Source organism: Nothobranchius furzeri, chromosome 11 (assembly GCF_043380555.1).
Source record: "Nothobranchius furzeri strain GRZ-AD chromosome 11, NfurGRZ-RIMD1, whole genome shotgun sequence".
Taxonomy (NCBI): Eukaryota; Metazoa; Chordata; class Actinopteri; order Cyprinodontiformes; family Nothobranchiidae; genus Nothobranchius; species Nothobranchius furzeri.
Window position 1 is genome coordinate 47,105,890 of NC_091751.1, and position 21,582 is coordinate 47,127,471.

At 39.1% G+C, this 21,582-nt stretch overlaps 1 protein-coding gene across 2 annotated transcripts in view; it reads right to left on the minus strand.

Annotated features, from left to right (window-relative positions):
• The window catches only part of yes1 (YES proto-oncogene 1, Src family tyrosine kinase), a 52,411-nt gene extending 32,894 nt beyond the window's left edge, over positions 1-19,517 (minus strand). The window contains exon 1 of one of the 2 annotated variants that reach the window (XM_054741741.2): positions 19,442-19,517. In XM_054741741.2, the coding sequence (XP_054597716.1) occupies positions 19,442-19,448 (7 nt within the window). In that variant the 5' untranslated portion in view covers positions 19,449-19,517. Of the gene's footprint in view, positions 1-19,174; positions 19,404-19,441 lie in introns of those variants that run through there. The other variant, XM_015956567.3, reaches the window with a different exon arrangement.
• Positions 19,518-21,582: the final 2,065 nt, after the last annotated feature.

A 21,582-nucleotide genomic window follows, 5' to 3' on the forward strand; every position in this document is an offset into this window, starting at 1 on the left:
AGAATCAAAATTCAGAATCTCACAGCTCGTGTGAATGTTCAGAGGAACTCATTTAGTAAAAGAACTAGTTAGTCTTTTGTCTCTCAGGAGTTGGTTCATTTTGTTTTGTAATTTAAAACATCTCAACAGCTTTGGTTAATTTAGTTTACTGTAGTTTAAGAAATTAGAAGTAGCGTATGGCCTTTGAGCATAAGTTGTTCTCTTGTTAAATTAATCCGTTTTATAATAAAAACCTGGTTTTTATGCCATCTCCCACACATCTTTATGTTACCCCTTCCTTCAAACCTTAACCAGCCAAGGGTCATAACAGGATGAAAAGCGGCACATTCCAAATCCTTTAAATATAAAATTGTTAGATTAAACTTGGCAACAAAGTCTTTTCTTCTTTTCGGGAATTGAAGGGCTCGTCAAGCCTGCCTCAAAGTCCTTCTCCACCCACATATCAATTTTGAAAAATGCAACATTAGTAGGCGTTGCCTGGCAGACCGAGAAGGCGAAGCCGTGGCAGTGACGAAGACAGATGGGCAACAAGACAATGCTAGCTTTTTTACTCTGAGCAGTCATTAGAGGCGGAGGAATTTTCTCCCTTCCTTACCCAGAATATCGAGAGGAAAGGGACCAAGTCTATTTGCAGGAGACATGCGGACCTGAGCCTTATTGTTCTGAGCTTGTGAGTTGCCTGAAACCACAGGAGCCGACTCAACAGAACCAGCTCTGTATGGCAAGTAGCCATTAGCCATAGCATTACATTAGCTGCAGAGTTTGGCCCCACGGCCTTAGAGAGCTATTTTATCCAGCATGTTTTAGAGTTAACTTAGATTGGGCCCAAAATCTCTGTTTTGGGGAAGCGACAGTCGGCAGGATCCGGCTAATTACTGGAACGGCTTGGACTAATTTGTGAAATGCTCTTCAACCCAGCATAACCCGGTTCAAACTCCATCAAGTTGGTGAAAGAATCACATGTAAAAAATACTAAACAACAAAATCTAACAGCCAAGCTACTGGAACTAAATAATTATAATACTAGACCCTGACTCAATGCTGATGCTAACTGCAGCTAAGCTACAACATAAACACTCACTTGCGGCTAATCCGAGTCCACTGCTACAAGGCTGGCTGAGACTGCGATGCTTTTATAACCTACAAACACAGAGGTCTGACACCTTACATGGGACTTGGTTACGTTGCATGGGACCTTTCACCTATTGGTCGAGACAGATTTCAAACTGCTGTTGTAAATTTGTGTAGAATATTTTTGAGCTGAAGAGGGCGCTGGACTGAAGGTTTTAGTCAGAATTTGAAGTTTTTAAAGAAAATGCACCAAAATGCAAAAAACAACAACTACACATGTCAACAACACTAATACACTTATTTTTACTAGTTATCAGCAAAAAAAAGTTGATTTTGGTGTGACTTGCGCTTTAAGTATGATTTTTTCTAGAAATCCCTAACAGTGATGATCTTACATGTGATTTAATGTAGAAAATAAGTGTTTTCTTTTTTGTTTTTGCTTAGCCCACCCCATGTCCTGTAAAGCCCGATCCAAATATACTTGACTGATGCTCAGAGTTAGCCAGTAGCATTTGACAGTCACTTATGTACAGAATGTCAATCACAGATTGTGCACATGCTTGAATAAATAACCTACACTGAGTGGTGTTTTAGCTGTTTACAAAGACAGAAAATCATGAAGTGGCTTCAGCCACCTTCATAGTCACAAAAAAACACAAATTCCATGACTGCCTGCTACAAATTAAAGAGACAAATGTAAAGAAAAGCCCACGGACTAAAATTTCCAAAAAGTGCCTGAAAAACCTGCAGAGAACACCCCTCTTCAACGGTGGAAGGATCTTCACGTTCAGCTCAGATGTTGAACAGATGCAGATTTGACAACATTTAGTCTTTGAAGTGTATATATAAAGTCTAATGTGAGAAAAATAATCCTAAAAAAATGAGTTAACTCCTTTGCCCGGCTGGAGGTGCATGTTCACAAATAAGGGGCATTGCTTCCAGCAATGTTGTGGTCCGTGTGGCAGGAGTGAGGTTGTGCTCACAAGTCAATAAATAAATAAATAAAACACCTGGAGCCTCGCTCATCAAACGTACTTACGTACAAATCTGTGCGTATTTTGTGCGTGGGAACAATTCTACGCATTGTGTGGTATCCTTTTGTACTTGTACGTACAAACGTTCCTAAATGTAAGAACATCTCTGACCGTGTGTACAAACAGCATCTAGTGACAGAATGGGGAAGCACAATACCGAATGTCATCCAAATGTGTTTCTCATCCCCAGATTTTATGTAATTTTGTCAGTGGAAAAACTGCTTTCTCGCATAAGTGGTGCTAAAACCAATAAGACAGCTGTGACCGATGGGAATCTGACATATCATGGCTGTTCTGTGTTATTGGGGGATTTACCACAACATGCACACTGGATGGAAATCCTTCTGCTGTGCTGTGACTTGGAACCCTTTGCAGAGCAACAGATAAACAGCACAAATCCGATTCCAGGTCATATTTTATTTTACAACTATGAGAACTCCCCAGAACCTCCTCTGCTCCCGGATCAAACATGCAACCAAAGTGAATGACAGCTCAGAAGAACCTGAGGCTTCGTTCTCAGACAACATTTTTAAATGAAATAAACTCCAAACAGAACAACTCCTTAATCCGTTATTCCACAAGTCATCATATTCATTTTTTTATTTATTTCTGACAGGAACCTCTCTGTCCCAACCGTGTTTATAACCTCTGCAACTTGTTTGGTTATGTTGTGCTTCAGCAGCCAGTTTCGATCTTGCCATCAATAAAGTTTTCTTTTCTTCTTTTTTTTGGGGGGGGTAAAAGCAGGGAACGCCCTCAAATGCTGAGGACGTAGCGTGACCAAATATGGTTGATTGAGGGCATTTCTGTATGTAAATGACGGCGAACGGACACGAGCACCTGGGTACGCACAGGTGGGTTTTATCATCAGACGACTGCAGAGAAACGTGGGTAGGAGAGGCCACAGCATGTTTCTTAAATGAGTCTTGAGACTGTTCGTACATATTCTAAATTTCGGTCGTGGGAGGGAATATAGGACCGTTTCTATGAACGTGTGACAAATGAGGCCCCTGGGGATCACTGGACCCCATTAGGGATGTAGGAGAATTAAAGGTGCATGATTCAAGAATAAACAAGAATGAAATCATGTGGTCAAATTAGGTTACTGCGGCCCATTTTCAAAATAAATGAGTCACTTTCACTACCGTTGCCAAATACGGATCAGCACCAGAAAATTTTAGATGCCGAGCGAAGACGAGTCACATATCGGAAGTTTTTGAGCAGATGAAAACATTTCACCCAGAAGAAAAATGAAAAACACGCTTGCCGGCTTATACCATACCAACTTTATAAAGCACTTTTAAAAATGGCATGGCAGCCGACCAAAGTGCTGAGGAAAGTGCTATAAGGAAAGCTGTTTCAATTTAACCACCCAACATTAAGACTCTAGAGATTATTTCACTATAAAGTTTAAACATTTAACATTTAGGGAGCTGTTTTAAATGTTTCTGACAAAAGACTCATTCACTTCATAAAATGTGTTTTTTCATATATTTAATTATTTACAATATTAGTTTAGATTTTGGTTGACATAGTTCAGTACTTTTTATTATTATTTGACGTAATATTGAGTTTACTAATGTCAAACTCACTTCCAATATTCGAGAAAGGATAAAAAAAAGGTTCCTTTAAAAAAAGCACACATTTTCTTCCTCAGGCCTAATGACTTGAGTTCTGAAATGCAACACGAGGTCACATAAAGAGAGACGCCACAACACTAACGAAACTACCCTGGAGCTTTCAGAAGGGTTCGGCTCACCTCTCCCAGGTGATCAGAGCATAAAGGATCTGAAAGGAATAAAGGCTGCTCTAATTTTCTTTACAGGTTGTAGACACTAACTCTTCCACTTTTGGCCTCTTTTGTCAAACTATTTCTGTTGTCTGTGTGTGCGACTGTGCAGCGGATACACCAAGCTGCACCCGCTGACTCATCCTGGCATTTGAAAAACTATACAGCATAATAATATGTGAGTCATATTTGCATCAGAACAATTTTTTTTTACATTGCGTCATGACAAGAGTCATCTCAAGGCGCTTCACGCAGTAAACATTCCAATACAGTTCAGTTCACTAAGCCTATCAGTAAAAAGTTTCCTATTGACCCTTTGCACGTGACGTCACGCCACTCATGTGACCGCCCCCTTCGCCATGATAGAAGGCAAAAAGTCAGTTCACACTCGTAGAAACTCCAGTGAAGGTAGTCAAAACAAGCCAGTTTGTCGCCTTTTATCGCGTTTACTTAGTTGATTTGACAGTAAAATGGTTTTAGCTTGTTGCGTGGTTGGCTGCACTAACAGACAAGGATGTAAACTCAACTCGTTTTGTTTTTTTAATAACTCTGAAGGAGACTGAGGACGGAGGTGAACTGCAGCGATCAATCAAGCGGACTAGCAGGCCTCAGATTTGCAGCGAACATGTTTTTACTGAGTAAGATTAATGTTAATTTATTTCACGAGGAAGACAGGAACAGGGATAAATGTGATGCGTTTTATACTAGTTATTGATCATCCTGATGGACGGGTATTTCACTACGGAGGACGTCCACTGTAGTGTAAAGCGAGACAATTATTAACAATATTAAAGCTCCGATGTATGATTACGTGTGTTAAAATCACATTATTTATTTAAATGAGCATCGGCGTTCAGAGATCTCATTCCGGTGAGAGAGCAGCACCTGAACCCGGTAACACCACCAGCGACAGAAGCTGGTAGGGATCCGGACTTTTTAAAAATCAGCTTTGGTGTAAAGTGAAACGCTGTTTATAACATAAAGTTATAAATCCAGAGGGGTGAATTTAGGCAAAGTCAGCACCATGTTTACATCGGTGAACAGCTGCAAAGAGAACGTAAGCTAACGTTGGTAAGCTAGTTAACATACCCCTCTCTATGAGCCCCCGCTAGATGCGCTACTTCTTCTGATAACTGAACTGGGCATGAACTAGTTGAAGGAATGCTGGAGGAGTTTAGTTTTTGTTTTGATCGCAAAAACAATTTCAGGCTCTACTTTTCCCTTTGTTTAGTAATCGTGTCGCTCACCGTTTACATGCTTTTGCCGTCCACCATGGTGGACCCACGTGATAGGTGACGTCGGTGCAAAGGGTCAATATAAAGAACCCAGCAAATTGCGTCACTGACTGGTGTCAGTATCTTAACAGCAATCCTCATACCAAGCAAGCATGCAGTGACAGTGGAGAAGAAAACTCCCTTTTAACACGAAGAAACCTCCTGAGGATCCTGGCTCAGTATAAACAGCCATCCACCATGACTCACTGGGGATGAAGAGGACAGAGCAGTCACACGCACATGGAGGAGCCTGATAGCTAAAAGATCTGCCACTCATCCCATTTTTAGATATTCTGGGAACCACCAGTAAACCTGCAGTCTGAGAGCAAAGTGCTCTGTTAGGAACTTATGAAACAATCAGATCACTAATATGTGATGGAACTTGATTATTAAGGGCTTTATATGTGAGAAGGAGGACCTTAAAATCTATTCTAAATTTAACAGGTAGCCAAAGTAGGGAAGCTAGGAGAGATATGACCTCTTTTTAATTCTCATCAGAACTCTAGCTGCAGCATTTTGGACAAGCTGAAGACAACTACATTCTGTGGACTTCTGATAGTAATGAATTACATTAATCCAGTCTTGATGTAATAACTGCATGAACTAGTTTTTCAGCATCATTCCTGGAAAGAATGCTTCTAATCTTAGCAATATTCAGACGGTGGAAAAGGGAAATCCTACAAACCTGTTTAACGTGGGATTTGAATGATATGTACTGGTCAAAGATCACACCAAGGTTCCTTACTTTGTTCTCTGAGACTACTTTCATGCCATTCAGGTTGGGTTATTGACTAAGTAAATTAGTGTGTGATTTTGCAAGATGCAGTCAAAAATAATGACTAAGAAGATTCTGTCAGGACTAAATATTTAAAGATCAGTGCAAAAGTTATTTAGAAATTATTTGAAAAATAACTGGTACTTCTAAGGATTCAAACACTAAGGCCCTATGAAATCCATTTTCTTTTTAAGAGTTTGTATTTTTGTCTAACTGTCTAGTTTGTTGTTGCATAGTTCTCTCATTCAAATTACTTGTTCTACCAGAAAAAAATAATTTGCTGAGTAGCTCCTTGAAGTGTTAAGAACAATTAGAAACATCTGGCCACAGCTGGGGAACAACAATGACAGGCTGTCTAAATATGAAGCAAACAACAAAAGCAGAATGATTCACAATCTTGATCTTGTCATTTGAAAGTTTTATTACAGGACAACTGTTTTTAAGGAACCCAAATTAAAGGCTACTTGAAACAATGTTAATTGTTCAACTTTGAGGACGATTTGATAGTTTTTGTGCAAATGTTTGTAGTTAAACTTATTTTTAGCTACACTTAATATGTAGCTTCTCCAGGAATATTTATAACAAAAAGACACAACTGATACTTTGGCGGCAGAAAATGTTAGATGCAGACAGAATTAGAAGTACATTTTAATATTTACGGGGTGATGGCAAACCTATAGGTAGTTTTTTTATTAAAAGCCACAAATGCATGCAAATAAAAACTAAAATTTACTTCATATCTAAATGAGATTTAGCTTTATTTTTAAAGACAGCCATGATTCCAGACTTGTTTTATCATAGTGTGTGAAAAAAGCTTTTAACAAAAGACCATCACCAAAGTACAACTCAGCTTGTGAACAGCTGCACTAAAACCAGGAGCCTGGTGAAGCTTGAACAGTAATTTATGGATTTATTTCCGAGAGAGAATGATTGATTTTCACCCAGTGGATAAATGGTAGTGACCAAAAGCCAATGCACAGTAAAAAAGCAGAAGGTTAATTGCAAAAATTAATAAAAGGCACAGGAAATGATCTGAGGCAGTTTCCATTAAAATAGAGAAACAGTTTCCAGTTCAGTTGCCGACTTATAATTCATCATGTTTTCATGATAAATCACTGTTATTAGCTACTTTCTCAGTCCTGTATTATAACAATACAAACCTGTTCTTGTGCTGAATAACAGCTGATCAATAAATAATGATGCATTAAAAGATTAAATTAATTTTGATTTTATTTTGAAGGCTCTTTAACAAACATCTATTAAAACTAAAAAAGATAGGCTGGCTCGCCAATATGTAGGAGTTGGTAAATGTAGTGCTTTAAAAGCTTAATATATTACCTCTACTTATGACCAATAAGCTGCAATACTGCTAGTAAAAACTACACATTGTCGCTTGAATGTGATATTTGAAATCGCTCATTTGACTTTGTAAATAATCTAAACATGTTGATTTTATACCTCTTAACTCTGGAGAATATTATCAAAAAAAGAGGGGAAAAAAGGTGAACTTTGACACCTTTCCTTCACACATCTGATGTTACAACAACAATCAAGCATGGGTTTCCACTTTAAAGACAGGCACGCCATGCCACGCCTGCAAGATCCTGTTTTATAGATTTTTGTTACATTTTTTTTTTGCGCCGTTTCCCGAAGAAGCGGCAGAAACTACTCTGTTATTGCTCGTTATCACAGCCGGCAGGCAGCAAGGAGGAGGAGGCAGAGCAGGGTGGTTACAGCTAGGGATGAGCCGCGAATAAAGCATTTGACGAATACGAGCATGAAATGAGTAAAACTTGTAAATAACTGTAATCGTGCTGAAGAAAAATCCTCATTGGGTAACCGACTGCCTTCACGCTCTATTGGCCAGTCACATGGAGCGCCCGCCCCTCCCTACACACAAAACTCTGATCCACCCCACGCACACACACACAGACATTAACGGATCTCTCTACGTTTGCTTCACTGTTGCTCACGTTTCTTCAGTACTCCCTAGGTTTTCTTCAACTCGCCTCTTTTTCGGTTGAATATTTAAAGTTACTTTTTTCGTAACGTACGTGGTGCATTTGACGAGACAGAGCTGAAAACGGCTCGTGCATGCGTCGGTCAATGCCTCCGCTCCGGTCGGGTTTTTTAAAAATATTTTAACTCCTCCCACCCCTGTCTCCCCCTCTCTCTCCCCCTCTATCTCTCACACACACACACACACACACACAAAACTGTGTGTGTGTAACTGCATGGGGAAAATGCCAACAACATTAAGAAAAAATCAGTTTAATCAAATTGAAATAAAAAAATTTGTGTCTGGTTCTAGTATTTCATGCTTCCTAGTACCTACTGCATGAGTTCAGATGTATTAATTTATGCACTTAAATATTAATGTTCTGATTTTATTGAAAAACTTGTTCTGTAATTGTTCCTTCACTATTGTGATCAAAAATATTTAACTATTAAAAAAATATTCTTGTGCAAATATTGGTGTATTCACCTTTAATACTAGCTATTAAAATGCAGGAGTTGCTGGATTGGTGCAGTTCAAAGTGGAGTGCATCTAATAAAACCATAGCAACATAAAGGTGAGACGTGCCAGCTGTGTATTAGCTGCTGAACCTATATTATTTAAAAAAACATTTATACTTTTGTTTTAATCACCCCTCTCTTAAGTCGACACCATATTAAACAGCCTGATTTATTTCACCAATAATTGAATTAACACCAACATCATTCTACTGTGATGATTCACCTCCAATAATAAAAAACTCATCACAAGCCTGAACGAGCCTACGCTGTGTGTGAAACTGGTTTAACGGTCGTGTTCTCAGCATCTCCCCCGGAGAGCAGATCTTCATGCAACCCCCAACTGTCATTCAAACGCTGCAGGGCAGATGTGTGTAGAGGAACAGACATGGTGTTCTCACACTGGAGCTCAATAGCCAATCATTCAATCAAGCAACCCGCTCCAGTTAGCGATCTGAAACCAAATGTGCTAAACAGTTCACACATTTACAACTACAGCTGGTGGGAACAAGCAGTTTACTGCCACCGAATCAATCTGAAATCAACTTCACAACAAACTGAACAGTAGTTATATATTCTGTCTCCCGTGAATTCCTGAGTAGATTTACCTGACCACCAGAAAGGAACGTGAACAACGGAGAGCGTTCATCCACAAAGAGATGTGGGGCATGGCACTCAATACAGTTTAAAGCTTCAGTTCAAAAGGTGGCAATAAGGAGCTGGTTTGGCAAATGCCCGAAAGAAAATACAGCTGAATTTTAGAACAGTTTGTTCACCTTTTGCAAATCTTCTCAAAACCAGAAAATTGGAGTTTGATAAAAGGTCTTATGGTTGTAGGGTGAATTAACTGAAATGTGCTGAAGAAGCTGAAAATGAGCAGAGACGCTTCAGAAATTTGAAGAGAAAATAGAAAATTTAAACAGCTTTGCACAAAATTATTTAAAGCATAGTACATAACGAATGTGTATTGGTGAAATTCCGGAGATTATGATATGTATCACGATAGAGAAGAGACAATATAATATCTCACGATATACTGTGATACATTCAGTCAGACGATATTAGCGGTTTTTTTAGACTGAATTTATTATACGCAAATTTAATACACAGTCCAAACTGATATTTAACATATTTAGCATGAGGTATCTGAACCATAATAGAGGGATTTACATTTCAAAGGTGGAAACAAAAGCCATTGCACACTGCTGCCAACTAGCGGTCGATGTTTGAATTGCACAAAAGAAAAATACACAAATGTTCGCATGAATATTCTTCCAAAAATTAGATATGCGACTTTTGAATATTGATAAAATATTGCAGGAAAAATTATCAAGATATATTGCCATATTGATATTTTCTTGCACCCTTATAGTACATTAAACTGATTAAATGTGGAAGAATAGGAAACCATGCACTCCAAGCAAGGGCTTTTCATGCTCCTGCTTTTGTATATAATCAGTATAATGTCAGAATGGTGTGGGAATAGGAAGAATATATTTGCAAAAGTTTAGAAAAGTTGGGAAAACTTTCAGGGCTGCAGTAGGGTGATGCAGACATACACGCTGTAAAATCTGGACTTGTATATAAATCGTCATAAAACTTAAACATAGGCCTAGCCGAGCCTTGGCTTTTGACATGTTTGAAGACTGAACAAAGTTTCTACGCAAAGCTACAATACAAGTAACTTTCAAAAAGTACATTTTTGAATGAAGAAAACATTAATGAAGAATTCATCACCATTTCCTGTGACAAAATGAATAATTTGATGTATATTAAAAGTTATAATTACCAAATGTCAGCTGTTATGTCCCAAATAAAATGAAAATTTTAAATATTGGAATAAATCACAATGATTTTAGAACCATGAAACTCATCTCCAACAGCTTCACTGGCCAGAACACTTGATTATCATCACACACATTAAAAAAAATATCATGCATGGCTGACCTGCAACTAGAGATGAGCCGGATACTCAAATCAGACGAGTATCCGGTACGGATAAAGCATTTTTGACGAATATGAGCATGAAACGAGCAAAACTCGTAAATATCTGTAAATGTGCTGAAGGAAACTCCTCATTGGGTAACTGACTGTCTTCACGCTCTGTGACTGGCCAGTCACATAGAGCGCCCGCCCTTCCCTACACACAAAACTCTGCAGCCGGGAGCTCAGCCCGTCCCATGTATCCACGCACACACACAGACAGTAACGGATCTCTATGCTTGCTTCACTGTTGCTCATGTTTCTTCAGTACTCCCTAGGTTGTCTCCAGCTCGTCTCATTTTCGGTTGAATATTTAAAAGTAACTTTTTTCGTAACTTACGTGGTGCATTTGACAAGACAGAGCTGACATGCTGCGTCAGTCACTGCCGACCCGACCGCTTCCGGTCGGGTATTTTTTTTTTTTTACCCTCTCTCTCGCTCCCTCTCTCCCTCTATCTCTCTCACACACATACACACACCTTAATCAACATTGTTTTGTTTAACTTTGTGTGGGAAAAATGCCAAGAACGTTAAGAAAAAAATCAGTTTAATCAAGTTAAAATAAAAAAATATAAAATTGTGTCTGGTTCTAATATTTCATATTTCCCAGTTCCTAGCATGAGTTCAGGTGTATTGATTCATGCACTAAAATATTAATGTTCTGATTTTATTGAAAAACTTGTTCTGAAATAGTTCCTTTACTATTGTGATCAAAAATATTTAATCTCAATTCTGAGGCTGCTCTGTAAATAGTTTTCAAATAAACAATACACATATCAACTTCTGATCAACCCATATCAATTTCAGATTTAAAATAATGTATTGATGGAAACCGCATGCACTTCCGGGTTATGCCATGCCCACTTTGAGTACAGATACAGATAATTTAGATGGTTCAACAGATACAGATACAGATAGTGGTGTACTCGCTCATCCCTACCAGCAACCTTTGTCTAGTTTCTTAAAAACTTTAAAATTCTGTTTTAGTTATTTATGTTAATATGTTGGGCCTTAAATTGTAATTACGCTAGAAACAACCTCAAATCAGACACTTCATTAAACATCCCACACATAATTTGTTCAACTCAACTCACAAGCAGAGAAAAAAAAAACACAAGAACCTGTTATTCTGTCAAATAAATGCAGGAGCGAGACCCCCTCCAAGGTCATATGACATGAGAAGCTGTTTGCCAGAGTGCCAGTGATGCCTTGTCAGATTAAATAGATGCAGGCTGTTACTTCACACAGGACTGAACACCAATGCAGCAGCGCTACAGGCAGGACGCTTTTGTGTAGCTGGCATGCGTCATCAGCACTCAAGAGAAAGAAAAGTCCTGCATTTTACACTTTGTTCCAAAATTCTGAACTACTTCACAATGACAACAATGTCCTTCTTCACAGTAATCTAAAGTATTTTCTACAGTCTAGTTACAGTTTCAGCACACAACTTTTATATTATATATTCAAAAACATAATTAGTTAAACTCAAGAAGCAAAACCCAGCGATCGCTATCATGAGCATAATGAAACTGTGTTCAAAACGTGGTCATCAGACCATCAAGCTTCCACCCATTCATCATTTTGAAGTCACTTGGAACAAACGTACAGTACAAGCCAAAAGTTTGGACACGCCTTCTTATTCCATGTGTTGTCATTATTTTTGTGACCATATACATTTGGAAATTCTCACTGAAGGCATCAAGTCAACTGAAATGGTTTTCCAATAGTCTTGAAGGACTACCTCTTGAAGCTCATCTAGAGAATGCCAAGAGTGTGCAAAGCAGCAATCAGAGCAAAGGGTAGCTTTAAAGAAAGTATAAAAAAATAAACAAAAACTAATATCTATATCTCTATATAATTTTTTGAGATAGGAATTTGGGGTTTTCATGAGCTGTATGCCAAAATTATCAATCTTAGAAACAATAAAAGGCTTGAACTTCTTCAGTTGTGTGTAATGAATCTAATATATATGAAAGTCTAATGCGCTGCCGTCTCCTCCTTTGGCCATTATTTCAGCTTTAGACTCAAGTAAGTTTTGGTTGTAAAGAAAGCGCACATGTGCCGCCGGCAACTTCAGGAGATGATACGGTGGCTGGTAAGGGTCATCGCGCCTACACCGCAGCCACGGTAATCCACCGAGATAATAGTGTTTTTTAAAACAAGACGGTTATTATTAGTGTCAACTTTTTTACCGGGGTTTAATGTCTTTAAAACCACAACAAGTAGAAGCGCTAAAAAACCTTTCTTCTAAAAAAATACGTTTGCACCACCACCAGACACCATTTTCGACTACAGCTAAAAAACCAAAGCGTCGCGTGGTACAGTCTGCATTTTTGCCTTTTTTCTGATTGGTTATTTTCGAGCTGGCTAGTCCCGCCCCTCATGTGTCTCTCTGCCTGTGTGTAACCAGACTAGTTCTCTGTGCAAAACAGAGGACGATTCTGGCAGGCCAGGCTACCCAACTGCCAGATAATTAAAAATCCTGATTTGCAGGTGCTTCTTTCCTGCGTGTCTACACCTGTTGTGTGGTTTTCCATTTGAGAGAAGCTATTTCACGAGGATATTCACCTTCTGTTTAACACATCTGTTAAAGTGCGGCTGTAAAACAAAATGCCCAAGAGATTCGATGATATTTGTTATGTTTAAAAACATTGAGGAAAAATATTGTCTATATTCTCAGATGGCTTTTCTAGAGTCCGCTGTGTTGAATGTATCTTCTGTTTGTCTTGAGCCACAAAAGAAAGCTCAAAACTCCAGGGATTACAAGGTAATGTTCACATGAAAAATTGCTGTAACTGTGATAGCAAGTACATTTTATTTATATTGCACTTATCACAGATATAGAATCACAAAGTGCTTCACATAGATCACTGATAGTGCTGCCACGACAAGTCGATTCGTCACGACAACGTTGACAAACAATTAGTCGACGTTAAATTTAATAGTTGACATTTATTCTATGAAGCCTTGCTTTTTTTCCATCTTGCCTGCTGTGGCACCACTGCTGCTTTCTGCCTTTCTACTCGCGGCATAGTAGTGGCCATTCGGGTGAGCCGTTGCGTCACCGGAAAAAAACAAGGCATGGCAAGCCTGGCAACATACACCGTGTAGCTCAAAAATTTGGGAACATTTTACAAAAGATAAAAAAGAAGCATGTACAGTGTAAAATCTGCAAAGAACTCTCCTTTCACAGGAGCACAACAGCGATACACGAACACCTTAAAAGGAAGCACATTGTGGTGGAGAACGAAGTGGAACAGTTGTCTTTGTAAGCTTACCTTTCGCTAGCTGCTAACATCAACGGGGAGTTACTTGTATTTATAGCTGTAGCAACAACAGTAGTGATGGCGATTTCATTAACTTTTGCTTTAACTTTTACAGTGTTTCCCCAACATAGGTGTAGCTGTGGCGGCCCATCACGGCTGAAATCCCAGCGCCACGCCTACAAGATCCCAAGTTTTATTGATTTTATTTATTTATTTTGCGCCGTTTCCCGAAGAAGCAGCGGGAACTACTCTGTCATTGCTTGTGACCACAGCCGGCAGGCAGCAAGGAGGAGGAGGCAGGGCAGGGTGGTTACAGCTAGGGATGAGCTCGTTTCAGACGAGTATCCGGTACGGATAAAGCATTTTTGACAAAATACGAGCATGAAACGAGTAAAACTTGTAAATATCTGTAATTGTGCTGAAGGAAAATCCTCATTGGGTAAAATGACTGTGTTCACGCGCTGTGATTGGCCAGTCACATAGAGCGTCCGCCCCTCCCTACACACAAAACTCTGCAGCCGGGAGCTAAGTCCATCCCATGCATCCACGAACACACACAGACAGTAACGGATCTCTCTGTGCTTGCTTCACTGTTGCTCACGTTTCTCCAGTACTCCCTAGGTTTTCTTCAGCTCACCTCTTTTTCGGTTGAATATTTAAAGTTACTTTTTTCGTAACGTACGTGGTGCATTAGACAAGACATAGCAGAATACGGCTCGTGCATGAGTCGGTCACTGTCTCCGCTCCTGTCGGGTTTTTAAAAAATTATTTTAACTCTCTCCCCCTCTCTCTTGCTCTCTCTCCCTCTCCATCTCTCTCTCACACGCACATACACACACCTTAATCTAGGGATGCACCGATCAGGTTTTTTGTTGCCGATCACCGATACGATATCAAAGAATGCTGATCACCGATACCGATCACGTGGATTGGCCAGAAATTTTCTACAACATTATAATGAGTGCTACGAACTACATAATCTGGGAATAAAGGAAATGTAACCTAATCTAAAATGGTCTGTATTAAGGTTTTCACGGTGTGAAAATTTAACCTCACGGTTATTGTGACCAAAATTACCACGGTTTTCGGTATTATCGCAGTATTTTTTTTTTACACGTGCTACATGTTCACACAATTAAATAAACCCTGTATGTCAGGAAATATTGTCCTCAGTTTGTGTCTAAATTTTGCCTAAAATTTGTTATTTTGTTATGTTGTTTGTTTATATTTTTCCCCTTTAGTCTTTAAAATGCCAATATTTGCCCATAACTTCTTATTTTATGTCTGTTTGATGTCATCATTTAAAAATATTAGTTCAGATGATACTCAGTACTCAAGTAGCCTTCTAATCAGATACTTTTTTTTACCCTTACTTGAGTAATAAACCCTATATCAGGAAAATATTGTCCTCGGTTTGTGTCCTTCCAGTGAGCTTTGCAGATGTGGGAAAATGTCATCAGGCAGTAATCATTGTTAAATTCATAATTATTCTCAGAGGGAGACCAACTCTTATCTGCCCCTGGGAGCACCGTAATGCATAGCGTCATTTCAACATGGCGGTGTCCGCGACACCGTTTGTATGCAGGTAGCGGCGCTGCGGCTGCTTTATATAGCGACTCGTTGCATTCTCCCTCAACCCAAATCCTCGGATCACGCATTTTAGCTAAAACGCTAACGTTAGCTTGCCTTGCGTTGACTGTAGAGTTGTGGGTGATGGTCACGCAGATGTGTCATGAGATTTGAAGCGTTGCTGCCTTTCACAAACACTTTTTCTGCACGTGCTGCAAACAGGACAGCCGTCTTCTATAAACTCCCTCGGCATTCTTCAAATATCTAAAAGATGCCCGTAATTCCGACTTTGTCTTCTTTGAGGGATAAAAAATGTCCTCCTGAACACTGCCATCTCCTCCTTTGGCCATTATTTCAGCTTTAGCTTCAAGAAAGTTTTGGTTGTAAACAGCAAAGCGTGCATGTGCCGCCGGTCCTGCAACTTCAGCAGATGATACGGTGGCTGGTAAGGGTCACCGCGCCTACACCGCAGCCACGGTGAACCCACCAAGATAATATAGTTTTTTAAAAAACAAGACGGTTATTATTATTGTCAACTTTTTTTTACCGGGGTTTACCTCTACACCGGTTACAGTGACAACCCTACCTGATCGGTCTGCTTTGATCTATTTTGAAAATTCCGATCAAAACCGATAGGGGCGCTATCGGCCGATTACGATCAAATGCCGATCCATCGGTGCATCCCTACCTTAATCAACAATGTTTTGTTTAACTGTGTGTGGGGAAAATGCCAGCAACGTTAGGAAAAAATCTGTTTAATCAAATTAAAATAAAAAATAATTTAAAAAGTTGTGTCTGGTTCTAGCATTTCATATTTCCTAGTTCATACTGCATGAGTTCAGATGCATTAATTCATGCACTTAAATAATAATGTTCTGTTTTTATTGAAAAACTTGGTCTGTAATAGTTCCTTTACTATTGTGTTCAAAAATATTTAATCTCAATTCTGAGACTGCTCTGTAAATAGTTTTCAGATAAACAATACACATAGCAACTTCTGATCAACCCATATCAATTTCAGATTTAAAATAATGTATTGATGTAAACCACATCCACTAATTTCCAAATAATAAATAAGAGATGCATTCATATGTGTATCTCCTTTGATCCACATTAGTGATATTTTCAGCACCAGAACAATGAAGCAAAGAAACAGATTCCTGAGTTTATGTTTGTAATGTTATGCATTAGGTGCATCTGATCTGTTCTATTTTTCTCTGAAAGGAGATCAAATCAGTGCTTCTATAGGTTGTCTCCTCTCTGCACTAGAAATATTTACTTTATTATAATGTTCACTGTAATGCATTTTGATGTTCTTAACAAATAAATTAAATCAAAGATATTGGTCAATAATGCCAAATATGTAAATTTGTGTTTCAGTCATTTTTATACTAGCTTAGAAATACTTCATTAATTCTACTAAGCAGAGGTGTAGAAGGTGTTTAACAGGGCCAGCCTAGTAATGATCTTGGACCAAAATAAAGGGAGCAGAAAGTCAAATAAAGGGGACAAAAGAAGATTTTTTTTCCAGACGCCAAGAAAAATTAAATGCCAAATCCCCTCTGCAAAGCGTTTCACTGAGAGTTTAAAACAAACATTATTCTTGGGCAAATATTGGTGTATGCACCTTTGTTACTAGTTATTAAAATGCAGCAGTTGCTGGATTAGTGCAGTTCAAAGTGGAGTGCATCAAATAAAACAATATTAACATAAAAGGTGAGACGTGTCATAACCCAACCCCCCCCAAGGTAAATTGGGCTGTGGTGGGGGCACCACAGCTGGAAAAAATCCTAGGGGAAACACTGAAACACTAATGATTTATAGTACCCCGCTACATTACAGCATTTCCTCTTCAGTGGAGGAGTTTGGTACCAAGCCAACATGCACACCTTGGCAAGGAAACGTCCTAACCGAGGCAATTTTGAACTTGTTGATGACGGACGAGACACCTGTTTGATGGCACATAACAGATCGCAATTCAAACTAGAAGCTAATGATGGGTAAATTAAAACAGCTGCATCCTGTTGCAATAATCTATGCTTTATGCACGACCCGATTATTCGACTAATCGCCAAAAAACGAGTGGTTAGTCGACTACTTCAATTATTTGTGGCAGCCCTAAACTATGATAAATGCTACTTATTTGGGGAAAGACCAACAAGCACACATTTTAAATTATGCCTCACAAGAAGCAAGCATCTTTTCACTTTGTATTTTATGATTAAACACATCCCTTCCTCTTTGCTAAAGCCAAACATATTGCTTTGTTGAACTAGAAGGCTGTTAACATTCCTCATATCAAGCACGAGAGAAATTAGAAGAAAATGGACCAGCCTGCATGAACAGACTATGATAACAATCCACCAGCTCTTGATGTGCTGACCGTTTGTTCATATGGAGAAAGTATCAGCATGAATGGACTGGGCTAAATACCTTCAGACACCATCAGTCACAGCAGCATTACCTTTGTAATCCATGGAGTTGTGAGATTTATTTTGTGGCTCAAGACAAACAGAAGCTACATTTACTGCTTTGCTCTGGAAGCCATCACTGAGCAGAAATCATCCTGACTAACTCTTTGTGGCACAACTCCGTCTTATCTTTAGCTCAGCCTGCCATCTCTGCCAAACACAGCAAGTGGAAGTGGACCGGCTGGGGGAGGAGAGGAGAGGAACTTCCTTCCAAATCCATTCATGCTTTGGAGGCCACCTGCTGTGCCTGTCAAAGACTGGAGTGAGGCTGGGAAAAAAAACGAGGGAGCCATCCTCAAGCTCTTTTTGTCCCTTTTGCCCACATGCACGGATGAGTGAAATCTCCTTTTGTCAAGAATCCAAACATCTGTTTAAACTACTGGCATACAAGTATGTCTTCTTATGGTTTGGGCACAAAATACAGGAAGCCTGTAATCAGCAGACTGTAATGATGATGTAGAGTCTCATTTTGTGCCATGAGGACACTTTGGGAGTATGCAAGGATCCTCCATTCCTCCAGTTAAACCCAAGTCCCTGAACCTGGGCCAACACCACCTGTTAGTGCTCCTCACTCCCCTACCAGCAGTGCTCTTCACCCCAGCTGTATGTGTGTGTGTGTGTGCGCACAATTGTGTGTGAGAAAGATAGACGAAGACATGAGTGTCCAGCCAACTGGGGTCATGCTTGCAGAGGGATTACGGTGGAGAAGGATTACTGTGCCACTGGAGTATGTGAACAAACCAACAGGCCAATGCATGCAGGCAGCAAAAAAATAAGTGCAGCCATATAATTTCACAGCAACTCACTTGTACTTTACAACTTCTTGCAGACAAATTGTTGAAGGATTAGTTCAAGAAAGAAAGAAAATGTACATTTTCAGAATAAGAGCATGCATGACCTGATTTGGACACGTGTGTATGTGTTTACTTGCACGCTGAGAACGTCCACAGTTGTGTATTGCTTTAAAGGCCTACAACAGCTGAGGCCTGCAGCAGCTGATCGTGTGTGTGTGTGTGTGTGTGTGTGTGTGTGTGTGTGTGTGTGTGTGTGTGTGTGTGTGTGTGTGTGTGTGTGTGTGTGTGTGTGAAATGAGTGAAGCAAAGATGAAAGAAGCAGCTGAACTTTTTAGTGAAGCAAAAGTGAACAAAACAAACCTTTAAAGGCAGGGTTTGGTGTTTTGTTAATTATTTTCTTTTACGCCACTAGGTCAGGGTGTTGGGAGTCTCCTCATTGTTGACTGTGGACAAATTGAACTAAATAATCATAAAACTCAAGTCGTGTTTAAGGTCTGAAAAGAAAACGAGCTTTTTCACTAATTAGCAACACAAACAACCTCTCCAGTTGTCTCCCGACTTTCACTAAACACCCCTAGGCCCTATTCATTCACTTCTGTGCGAAAATAAAGAGTTTCGAGGGAGTTTGTTTTACCTTAATTCCAACCTCCGCAGCGTTGTGCGTCGGCTACATGCGTCCTGTGATCTTTTTCCTCTCTCCACCTTTTTATTTCCCGTAGAAACTCCAGATTAGGAGGAAACAGGCGACACACCAGCTCTAACGTGGAATCTCAGTCCTCCTGTCCCATGCCGATGAAGTACTTAACCAGTTCCAACTCGGTCCCTGTGCTCCTTTTAAATACTTTACAACGAAGACACATCAGTAGCTGACGAAGACTGACTAATATAGCCACGTACTTACATGACATAACCTTTTAAACGACAGAAATCTCCGCATGACGGCGGGACAGTGCTGCTCCGAAAGACGCACAATAGCTGGACTAGTATCGCAGAGGAGGCGACGAGGCCAAAGAAGAAGTCGTGCTGCGTTCAGAAACTCAGATTACACTCGAAAAGTCATGTTTGAGTTTGGTGTTTTCATGTCATGATGACAATAAAACTAAATATATCAATTAATTTGTCAGATAAATTTTCTATTTCCTAAAATAAAAATAAACTCTAAACATGTATGCATTTTTTTTATATTTTTGTCTTCTTCTTTACTGGTATTATATAATTTCCGATAGTACCTGAAGGTTACACATCAACTGAATGTGCCCAATATGGCTGCCATTCTTGTCCCTCACAGCGATTATAATCCTCATTCTGGCTCTAAAATACACCAATAAAAGTCATTAGAGTTTATTTTATGGCTTACTAGCATATGCATTTAAAGTAAAAAAAAAAAACCTATTTAAAACTACCTGAGAGGTTAGAACACGCTTCTTAACCTTTGAACCCTAAATAGATACTTGGCGCCCCCTAGTATTTGTTTTGTTTTTTTGCACTGATTTATTTAGAACTAATCTTCAAAAAAGAAAAAATCCCTGATAGAATTTAGCGAACATTGTCTGCAGCAACATTGTGTTTCTATTGTTTATTCCTTGTTCACATTTGAAATGAAAAAGAAAAACTATTTGCTGGCTGTTTTAAAGTTGTTTAGGTACTTTGTCGAAAGCCTGTAATAATATAGATTTTCGATACATACCTATATATATATATATATATATATATATATATATATATATATATATATATATATATAAGTTAAACAAAGAGTTTAACTTATTTGCTGTATGCAGGCCTATGCAGGTTCAACATGCATATACCTAATATAAAAGTTGCTGAGATGTTTGTGAAGGGATTTGCTGACCCCTACTGACTATGACTGCAATGTAGCCAGAAACCATTCATAAATGCCTCCTAGAGAAACACTGACTGAAATAAATAGACAAAACATTATGATGCACACTTTCACCCATCCTTTTAGCACAACAATGATAATCTGGATTATTGTCACTTGCAAAAACAACAAAAAATAATGTGTATTTTATAACATTTAAGTGACACAATTTCCAAATTAAGAACCTGATAGTTTGGGTGGTTACATAGTCAAAGCCTTAGGTCATAAACTGTTAAACAGCTGAACTGTAGAGTCAAGTCACGTGTCTTGCAACAATTTTAAGGTTTTAGACTTGACTTGAAGAGACACACGTGATTTGAGTCAGATTTATACACCAGTTGCTTGTGACTTCACTTGAGTTTCTTTAAAAAACTTGCCCTCTTCTAGCCTAGTGAACTAGACCAAATTCTTGCTTTGCAAAGTTTGGTCTAGACATGCTCCATTGGAACCTCAGCAGCTCCTACCAGGACTCTGGCTAGCCAATCACAACTCTCTAGAGGGGTTTCAAACACATAAAGAGCTGTGATTGGTCCATAATGGTGGGCCAATCATAGTGCTCTATCTGCTTAGTGAACAAATCACAGAGCTTTATCCGCTTTGTGGGCCAATCAGGGCACTCTATATGCCTGGTGGGTGGGATGATGCAACAGAGTGAAACAAGAGTATGTCACATTCATTGTCCAGTGGAATGCGGAGATCATTTGAAAGACAACGGTAGAACCCGCCCCACAACCGAGAGCCGTCAATGGAGCATGGCCAGACTAAATAATACATTTATTTAGTCTGGCTTGCCAGGCTAGCCCTGTTCTACAGAGTGAACACATAACTTTATTGTTTTTTTTTATTAATAAATAATCAGCTCTCTTTTTCTGATCATATTCATTGACTTTTCATAGTCACTGGTCTTGCAAAATTAATGTAATAAGCCATAATTTCTGAAAACTATTTTTTGACTCATTAACAAAAAAATCTGCTCGGATGAAATCAAAAATTGAGGACTTGGACTTAATCCTTGGGACTTGATTGAGTGGAAATACTTGAGGCTTATTTATGACTTGGACATAATTTCATAAGCACCAATTTACTCTCCAGCAGATTAAACGTTTGAAACTTGATAGCTGATAAAAATCAGAAGGTCCTTTTCTTTTGACAAGTAGACT